At 43.4% G+C, this 9303-nt stretch overlaps 2 protein-coding genes across 4 annotated transcripts in view; one reads left to right on the forward strand and one right to left on the reverse strand.

The window, feature by feature from the left end:
* Positions 1-1072, forward strand: part of llph (LLP homolog, long-term synaptic facilitation factor) — a 1411-nt gene extending 339 nt beyond the window's left edge. The window contains exons 2-3 of the mRNA XM_026997627.2: positions 225-431; positions 538-1072. Of these exons, the coding sequence (XP_026853428.1) occupies positions 236-431; positions 538-716 (375 nt within the window). The 5' untranslated portion in view covers positions 225-235 and the 3' untranslated portion in view covers positions 717-1072. The remainder of the gene's footprint in view (positions 1-224; positions 432-537) is intronic.
* On the reverse strand, positions 921-9257 carry hcls1 (hematopoietic cell-specific Lyn substrate 1). Of its 3 annotated transcripts, none has more exons than XM_035528612.1 (18): positions 9138-9257; positions 8444-8527; positions 8096-8169; positions 7460-7589; positions 6985-7095; positions 6797-6851; positions 6339-6449; positions 5907-6017; positions 5509-5619; positions 5111-5221; positions 4713-4823; positions 4260-4315; positions 4091-4160; positions 3637-3785; positions 3047-3160; positions 2398-2557; positions 2176-2244; positions 921-1879 (listed from the first exon to the last, which is right to left on the reverse strand). In XM_035528612.1, exons 2-18 carry the CDS (start codon positions 8525-8527, stop codon positions 1746-1748), a joined length of 1761 nt encoding a protein of 586 aa, XP_035384505.1. In that variant the 5' UTR covers positions 9138-9257; the 3' UTR covers positions 921-1745. The 3 variants fall into 3 exon arrangements, with proteins under 3 accessions (XP_035384505.1, XP_035384504.1, XP_035384506.1); XM_035528611.1 differs by having other exon boundaries at positions 3047-3166; XM_035528613.1 differs by lacking the exons at positions 4713-4823; positions 5111-5221; positions 5509-5619 and having other exon boundaries at positions 3047-3166.
* Between the last annotated feature and the right edge of the window lie 46 nt (positions 9258-9303).

Raw genomic sequence — 9303 nt, forward strand, 5'->3', positions numbered from 1 at the left:
AGTACATTGGTCTGGCTAATATATGTAAGTATCGGCTTTAATGCTGATCTTTGCTTAAGTCCAGAGTAGTGGCATAACCGCTCCTACGGCTGGTCTTCGTTAAATGGCCAAACTAGCTGATCCAGTAGCGCTGTGGGTATTGCGCAACAACTCGGTCTTATTTCTGCGCAAACAGGCTGTTACCTGAGGAATTAACACTACGTTTGCGCGTCTTGTCTCCCCAGGGCTTAGAACAATGGCAAAGAGTTTACGGAGCAAGTGGAAAAGGAAGATGCGGGCGGAGAAGAGGAAGAAGAACGCGCCCAAGGAGCTAGCGCGCCTCAAAGCGGCCCTGCGCCCCGACGGGACGGGGGACATCTCCATGAAAGACGTGGCCGAGATCGCCACGGTGCTGCCCGCCGACAAGCTGCTGGAGACGGCGGCGGAAGATGGTCAGTACAAAAAGGTTGAAGGAACAAGACTAGCTACAGTCTAGATTTCGCTTTGCAGTGTTGATGTATATAGCAAGTTTTTTTGTTTTTGTTTTTCCCCCCACAGCCCCCGGCCCAGACGGTCCGGGGAAGATGGACACGGACAGCAAGCGTAAGAAGAACACGATGCTGAACGAGCACGGACAGTACCCGGCATGGATGAGTCAGAGGCAAGTGAAAAAGATGAAAAGGCAGCGGCTAAAAAAGAAAGGAAAGCATGGGAAGAAGAAGGGCTTGGCATGGTAGACCCACTGCCCTGGATGGACTTTGTGTTGCAGCAGGAACGGGTGCATTCAAGCCTTTGAAGCTAGCTTCAACTTCAGGGACTATTGTGGGCACTCCTCAGCTCAGTCAGTGTGGATGGGTGGATATAAAGCCTGAATTTACAGTTGCAATACTTTCAGAGTTTTCTGGCGGAGTAAAGAGCATGCTTGTGGTCTGTATGGGCCATTTGGTTCAAGGTAGATCTTTAATGGATGTTGTTCTTTTAATATTTTTGTTTTCCCATTCTCTACATTATTGGAATGATGAGTCATTAACAAGGTTTTGCCTTATAATCATTTATAACAAAGATGGTGGACAATAAATTCAGTTTTCCCCAATATTAACAGAAATGTTTCCCTTTTATCTGTTGACTATGAAAACACAGTACCATTTCATTGTGCTTAATATTCAGGTGAATGTCTAAAAATGTTTAAAAAACATTTCAATACAAACTGAGTCGCTAAGTTGTTGCAATGCAGTCAAAATGCACAAGATGTACATTAACCAAATATCAGTTTTCCACTGGCTAATATATTTGGCAGGTTTTTTTTTTTGCTTTACCCCGGCTCCCAACATGTTAAGCAACCAAACACTGAATACCCGGTATATAATATAATATAATATAATATAATATAATATAATACTATGCTATGAGCACAAACAGCAAAAAATGTGGTTGGGGCTGGGGTAAGGGAACACTAAATTAATGGAATTTGCTCCTTGAAGCTCTGTAGACAGACACAGACTGAATCCAGGAAGCACTTGTCCACAGCCTGTGTCTGCACCTTGTACATATTGCACTGGAGCAGTCAGGCATTGCTGCTAAGCCTGCGGATTCCTGTTCAGATTTGGACATCTAGGTCTAATGGCAGATTGAATTTTGCGGTATGCGTTCCTAGGCAGCGGGACAGTTTGTGCTTCACATTTGAGTTGCTTGATTGAATTTTGGAGGCATGCAGTTGAGTCAGTAAAATAAAGCAAGCGAGTTTTCCATCTGGTTGGTGATGCATGTTACATGAGCTTCACGAAGGATGCTGGGAACAGGCCACTGCGGCCATGGCAACTTCCCTTCCACCAACCCTCATCCACCATCTCAATATTTATTATGATGTCTTCGGGCACGAAGGAGAGCTCGTCATCGGCTTCTACAAACAGAAACATATGGAAATACAGTAGTTATAGTACCAACTTGAAAAAAATTGAAAAGCAGCAAGTCCAGCAGCTCAATTAGTGGAATCACATTTGAAAATTGTGATGTACAAGTTAGTTTGCCGGTCTAGTTGCCAGACCAGTCTAATACAATGCTCATCAGACGGCTCCTTAATAATGTTCTCTCTAATGTTTGTAAGAGGGAAGAAATCGGCTACGAACCAAACAGAATCTACTGATGTTGCCAGCGTCAAAAAAGGAAGATGCCTGTTTGTGTTTTGGTGACACTCACCGCCCTGATAGTCATAAAGCGCTACAGCTGATAGGCCACAGCCAACATCTTCATAATCATTATCAGTAGCTGCAAGAGAGACCAGTAAATCAGACACGACTCAAGCTACCTAAACACACCACCACAGAATATGCCATGCAAATCTCAAAACTGGTTTTATGCTTATTTCCTACATCCCTATAGTTTTGTGTGTGTGTGTGTGTGTGTGTGTGTGTGTCTAACCAGTAAAGTTAGCTTTTGCAATTTCCTCATATTCTCCTTCATCAGCCTCTCTATGAGGAAGAGGAGGAGGAGAGTCTTCATCTGGCTGTTCCTCCTCCAGCAGGTCTGCAGAGCGGAGGGGCAGGGAAGGCGGCTCTTCATATTCAGGCTGCTCATCCACCTGTGAACACCACCACACACACACACACACACAGTCACACAACCACACACACACACACAGTCACACACACACACACACATTGTACGCAGGCATATTCACAAGCTTCTTCGCCAGACGTGTTTGGACACAGACAGCAAGCACGAGAGCAGTTCACTACAAGTGTGCCTCTTTGAAAATTGTAAAACCTTCTAGATCCAGGTACACATTTGGCCTGAATAATAGCAATAGTATATTTTTGGAGGCTTTTGATAAATTCCTGATAACATGAAGCTCAGTTGGCGATCCAGTCTTCTTTAATTAACATGCAATGACATTCTTCCCACATACCACCCTGCCATCATCCCTGGTGCTTTGTGGCTTCTTCTAGAGCCATAGTATGAAATGCCCCCAGATTTACCTACTAGTCCTTTAGGGAGCAACACCACTCTGCATATTTTTGCCTGTGTACAATCAGAGAGTTCAGCTGCGGTAGGGTGATGCCGTTTTTACCTCGTGTACAGGATCAGGCAGGTCTTTGGGTGTTTCGGGCAGCGGTCTGAATTCCTGGGAAGGAGGCTGAGGCGCAGGTGCAGGCACAGTCCTCTGTTCTGCCTCTTCACTGCTCTGTAACTTCACAGACCGACTGACATCAGGCATGTGCTGTGTGCACTGTGTGTATACTTCATGTACACTGTACGTATACTTCACTGTGTGTATACTTCATGTATTTATGTCTATCCCAAACTCTCTCCTGAATCTTATGTGCACATTTTATTTCTTCCCCCACAAAATCTTTACATCTTGAGATGATGCCCCAGGACACCAAAATTCTCATTGGGGTTTGAGGTAGGTGTTACATAACAGCTAAAACCACAGGCACAATTTAGCCACTGGAAAGACTAGTATGTGCATAAATGCCATATTGCTTAACTGCCCTGGTCGCAAGTAATAGATGACAGAAGCACAGCTAAAATCATTTTAAAACAACCAGGAGATCATGAGATAGACCAGAGCTTTCCAATATAAAGAAATCAAACGAAACATTGCGAGACGTGGCATTCTGATGTGTGGCTCAAGCCCAGTTTGAGGTGTTTGTGAACCTGCTGTCTGTTCCGCGCCTCCTCATGCTCCCTCTGCTCTCGGGCCTGTCTTCTGGCTCTTTCTTCCTCCGCTCTTCTCCTGTTCTCTTCCTCTGAAGCTTTCGCCATGTTCTCAAACCGAGCTTTCAGGTTTCCAGCACCTGCACTCGCTACACACGAAGGCACACGCGCATCAATTAACCAACAAAAAAAAAGAAGAAAAACAATAAAATAAAAAGCCACCAGTGTTGCCACATTCAAACTCATCCACTCATGCCAGTCATCTCTACACTGTTGTCCTAGATATCAGCAAAGCTGCTACCTGCTAGCACGTAATGTTAGAATTGTTGTACGAATAAATTGCATAGAAATTGCAAATCCAGCTCAACTGGGGTCAGTGATGGCAGACATCTGTTACATTAAACATGGACGCATCTCAACAGTGAGGCGTGAAAGGACTTTACAGAACACCCACAAGCCTCAGACGGCTGAGTCTTCTTATAAGATGATGTTGGTGCCTCCATTTCGCTGAAGGATGATGCACTCTGTGATCAGAAGAGTAAATGTAAGTGTAGGATTGTCGTAGATAGCTGTAGCATATCTATTTCCTGAAGACCACGCTCATGTCTAATAAACGTATTTACCTTATCCATGCGGTCTACCGCAACACCATATTTTCCTCCAAAACCCTTTGCATAGTCTAAAAGGAAAGAACCGGAAAAATCTATAAATTTAAACAGCTTTTAATTGCAGTGTGATTTTTATTGTAATTTAATTTACTTAATTTATTTTTATTTTAATTCACTATGAGGGTTCAAAAAATAGATTATTAACATCTACGAAAGAATACAGGGCTGCGGCATATAGACATTGTGCATTATATTACAATTAAATTGCTCCACATTAATACTGTGCTGTATTTTAATATACCGAAACACAATGATGAATGTACACTTGTCAGGATTGCTTATAGCACACAATAAAAAAATAGATGTTTGATAAAGGGCTGATGAATGATGAGCAAACTGATAAGCGATAATGACTGATAAGTGATGTTGTGCTAAGATGTTGTGCTGCCCAAGTGGAAACTCCCTCACCTTTCTGGGACTGGTGTTTCTCTGTCTCTCCTTTGTAGTCGTAACCCAAAGCAGCCCGGTCCACCTTCTCTGTCTCCACCCCGTACTTGCCTCCAAAGCCCTTGGAGTAATCTAACAGAGACAGATCATCTAGCATCACCAGTCTATGTGTGCATGGTTCAGGCAAAGATCAAAACAAAGCAGAAAACAATATATAACTTTGGAAAAGCAATACAATCACATTTCTTGTTCCGTGACAAGTATTTTCCACTTCCTTTAAACACACTTTTGCAGCAAGCAAATAAGCTCTAAACACACAAATGGAACATAAATAATAAGCATTTGTAGTTCTGGAGTTTGAAGAATACTGCTCAACATCAACGCCGCACACAGAGCATGTCACAGCAGCTACAACTCACCTTTCTGGGACTGGTGTTTCTCTGTCTCTCCTTTGTAGTCGTAACCCAAAGCAGCCCGGTCCACCTTCTCTGTCTCCACCCCGTACTTGCCTCCAAAGCCCTTGGAGTAATCTAACAGAGACAGATCATCTAGCATCACCAGTCTATGTGTGCATGGTTCAGGCAAAGATCAAAACAAAGCAGAAAACAATATATAACTTTGGAAAAGCAATACAATCACATTTCTTGTTCCGTGACAAGTATTTTCCACTTCCTTTAAACACACTTTTGCAGCAAGCAAATAAGCTCTAAACACACAAATGGAACATAAATAATAAGCATTTGTAGTTCTGGAGTTTGAAGAATACTGCTCAACATCAACGCCGCACACAGAGCATGTCACAGCAGCTACAACTCACCTTTCTGGGACTGGTGTTTCTCTGTCTCTCCTTTGTAGTCGTAACCCAAAGCAGCCCGGTCCACCTTCTCTGTCTCCACCCCGTACTTGCCTCCAAAGCCCTTGGAGTAATCTAACAGAGACAGATCATCTAGCATCACCAGTCTATGTGTGCATGGTTCAGGCAAAGATCAAAACAAAGCAGAAAACAATATATAACTTTGGAAAAGCAATACAATCACATTTCTTGTTCCGTGACAAGTATTTTCCACTTCCTTTAAACACACTTTTGCAGCAAGCAAATAAGCTCTAAACACACAAATGGAACATAAATAATAAGCATTTGTAGTTCTGGAGTTTGAAGAATACTGCTCAACATCAACGCCGCACACAGAGAATGTCACAGCAGCTACAACTCACCTTTCTGGGACTGGTGTTTCTCTGTCTCTCCTTTGTAGTCGTAACCCAAAGCAGCCCGGTCCACCTTCTCTGTCTCCACCCCGTACTTGCCTCCAAAGCCCTTGGAGTAATCTAACAGAGACAGTAACAGGCCCTATTACATTTCATTGGTATATCAGGCAAAGAATGGATGGAAAATATATTTAAAAACATTCTTGTAACTCCTTTTTTTGTTACAAAAAAAATTCCTCTTGGGAATTTTAAAATTGAAAGCCGCTTTGAGCTTACAAATCAGGTCTAAACTGGAAGCATTTTGTGATGCCAAGGGTGATGTATAATTTACTGTAAAAGGAATATTGCATAAATGTTGTTGATGTTGAAGAATTTCACATAAAAGTAGGGTTACATAAGAGGTCCACAACGCGCAATCAGTGTTCGGGCTGACAACTTCACCTTTCTGTGACTGATGTTTCTCTGTTTCACCCTTGTACTCGTAACCCACGGCAGCCTTGTCTACTCTCTCCTTCTGCACGCCATACTTCCCTCCAAATCCCGTGGCATAGTCTGACGTTTGGGGGGAAAAAACAGAGTCTCTATTACAATGGACCGCATCCCGGCAAAGGACGGAAAAGACCTCGACGAGCATACAGGAACATTCAAGTCATGATCATGACCAAAAACAGGTCCTGGCTCCCTGCAGTTACATTACCACTCTAATCTACCACACCTGAGGTCATCAAGGCCCTCAGCAGGGCCTTTGCAATAGAGTTCTATGTAGCTAAATTCAGCTACGTGGTAGGACCTCAGGACAGGAGTCCCGCAACCCTGACCAGAAGTAGTGTCCTTGGTCCTTTTAACTCCCATTTTCCCATAGCACTTCAGAAAATGGATGGAGGCAGAAGGTCCAGTACCTTTCTGAGAGGTGTGCTTCTCCACCTCCCCCTTGTACTCATAACCCATGGCAGACTGGAGAGAAGAAGGACAAGAATATAAATGAAATGAGGCCCCAGAAAGGCAGCCATGGCCATTCGTCCAGCCAACGCGTTGTCTCTGTCTTCGGCTATGTGTACCCAGCTAGAGCTGTGTCCCATTTCCTCACCTTGTCCACACGGTCCTGCTGCACGCCGTATTTCCCGCCGAAACCCTTCGCTGCGTCCTTCTGGGACGAGTGCTGCTCTACTTCTGCCACGTAGCTGTGTCCCAATGCCACCTGGGAACATTTAACCAACCAGATTAGAACATGTCGCTAGGAACCAACAAGAGGCCCTGCAGAATCTTGAAGTATATATGGTCCCCAAAGACTGTAATAGAAATGAATGGTATATAGGTGCAGAGATTCCTGGTATGGTCTCATAAATAAACCCTGACAGCTCCATCATGTCACGTCACTTTAGTTTTAATTTAAAATTTATAAACAAGCAGCATTCACATAAACAGGTGAAATTTCCTTGTATTGGTCAGCTTTTTTGTTGGGATGTTATACTGGAGATTTTAAAGGATAGTGGGGATATAATGTTTAAAAAGCTATTAAAGGATGTAATATTAATGATAGTAAATTCTAGTTGGAGTCCCACCTTGTCCATTCGGTCTTTCTCCACTCCATATTTGCCCCCGTAACCATAAGAAGCCTTGGGGCCCTGTTCCATTTGCTTCTTCTTTACTTCCTCATGCTCGTGGGACACCTTCTGTCTGAGATCTGCGACACTACACACACGCGCGTGCACGCGCACGCACACGCGCGCGCACGCACACACACACCATCAATCATCCATTTACCAGTAATGGGAAGAAACACTCTGCTTTAGTGGTTTCATTGCATCACTCAGTACACCTCCCAGAGTTCTTCGCTGTCCTTCAGTGTTTCGCTGAGTGCAGGGTATCCAGCTTTACGACAGTGCATTACTCATAACTGCCCTCCCTGACTCATCTTCCTTCGTGTCAACGGGCTATATTTGGGCATGCCGCGCATACCTCAACACTGCGCACTTCCCTTTTTTTTCTGTTTCAAGTGACGACCCACGCTGGTTTCATCATAGAACAACCCTGGCTAGACTTTCTTTACATGTATTTTCAGCAACAACTTAAGGGAACTCAATGTAATCCATCGAGCATTGCATATGCAGAGCATGTTTATTAAACTGCTCCGTTTCTTTTGTCTGTCTATAACATGTACGGTTATAGGACGCTGTTAATATTCTTTGCGTTGTTACCTGATGTGCTCTTTGCGGCCTGATCCCTCAATGGTCTTGGACCCCCACCTCTGTTCCTGCTCTGAGATGTCATTCTAAAGCACAAACACACGGCTCCAGTCAACTTTGGCATCAACTTGATCTGCGTTTGGGCCTGTATTGTCCTGCTTCTAATAAACAGACAAGCAAGATTGCCTCATTCTGCAGTGTTTTGTGTGTGTGTGTGTGTGAGTGAAAATTCAAGCTCAAATCTATACAAAACTTCAAGAATGAGGAAGCCAAACATTATTACTGTAGAGGTATCTGAGTCTTCTGAATCCTTCTCTAGGAAACATCTTAAACAGCAAGGACAGTTTTGCAACGCTTCACCTCAAAATCGGGATCTGTCTCCCAGTCATCCGACTCCGCTGCCGCCTTCGCATTAACATTGTGTCCCACCACAGATTTCCACATCTATGGCAGGAAAAAAAGGTTGCATATACCTGATCTGCAGTAGTTGTGTTATGCTACAAAAAATCACACCCTGAAGGCTACGGGTGTTCATCTCTTCTGTTGCGCTTTGTAATCTGATACACTTCAGAAAGCTTCAATATCTTCAGTGTTTAAAGAGGTACTTCAGGCTAGTACTACTGATAGTACTATCGTTTGTCAGGATGCATACAGCAGCGATAATTAAGAGTGTTTTAATGAAAAGCATTCAGTATCAGTTGCTCTATTGTTCTTATGATTCAGCTCATACACAAACATCCTTTTAAGTCCTGCTGTGAAGTTTTTTTCTCCATTTCTCTTTTTGTTACGCCTGGTTCCTCAATTTTATTCATGCAACAAACAAACTTTTTAAACAATCATTTTAAAATACACTTATTAATCGCTGAAGTACATAGAAATTTGCGATGTGTGCAAAGAAACCGGGAGATGCATTTAAAAATTAAACACGAATTAGTTTTGCCAAGTGACATCTTAAGACACTTCCTGGTATACGGCAAAGTTCTTTCAAAATGTACATTTTAGGTAGGCTATCACTAAGATGCCTCAAACAACGCAGGAACTACATTATACTCACATTATCGACACGTTATAGGAAAAGGGGTTCTGTCTGGAGAAAACGTCGCGCTTGCTTAAACGTGCGGCGGCTAAAGAACTGAGCGCTCCTGACGGAAGAGACGCGCTCGAAACGCTGCGGTCGGCGAGTAGGAAATGGATATGTAGAGTACAGCGAGCATCTATCA

Source organism: Electrophorus electricus, chromosome 7, assembly GCF_013358815.1.
Source record: "Electrophorus electricus isolate fEleEle1 chromosome 7, fEleEle1.pri, whole genome shotgun sequence".
NCBI lineage: Eukaryota > Metazoa > Chordata > Actinopteri > Gymnotiformes > Gymnotidae > Electrophorus > Electrophorus electricus.

Coding starts and splice junctions, on each gene's coding strand:
- hcls1 (XM_035528611.1), bottom strand. CDS start 8,527: ATGTGGAAATCTGTGGTGGGACACAATGTTAATGCGAAGGCGGCAGCG. Junction 8,170..8,443: donor AGACAGATCCCGATTTTGAG/GTGAAGCGTTGC, acceptor TTTGTGCTTTAG/AATGACATCTCAGAGCAGGA. Junction 6,018..6,338: donor GAAACATCAGTCACAGAAAG/GTGAAGTTGTCA, acceptor TGTCTCTGTTAG/ATTACTCCAAGGGCTTTGGA.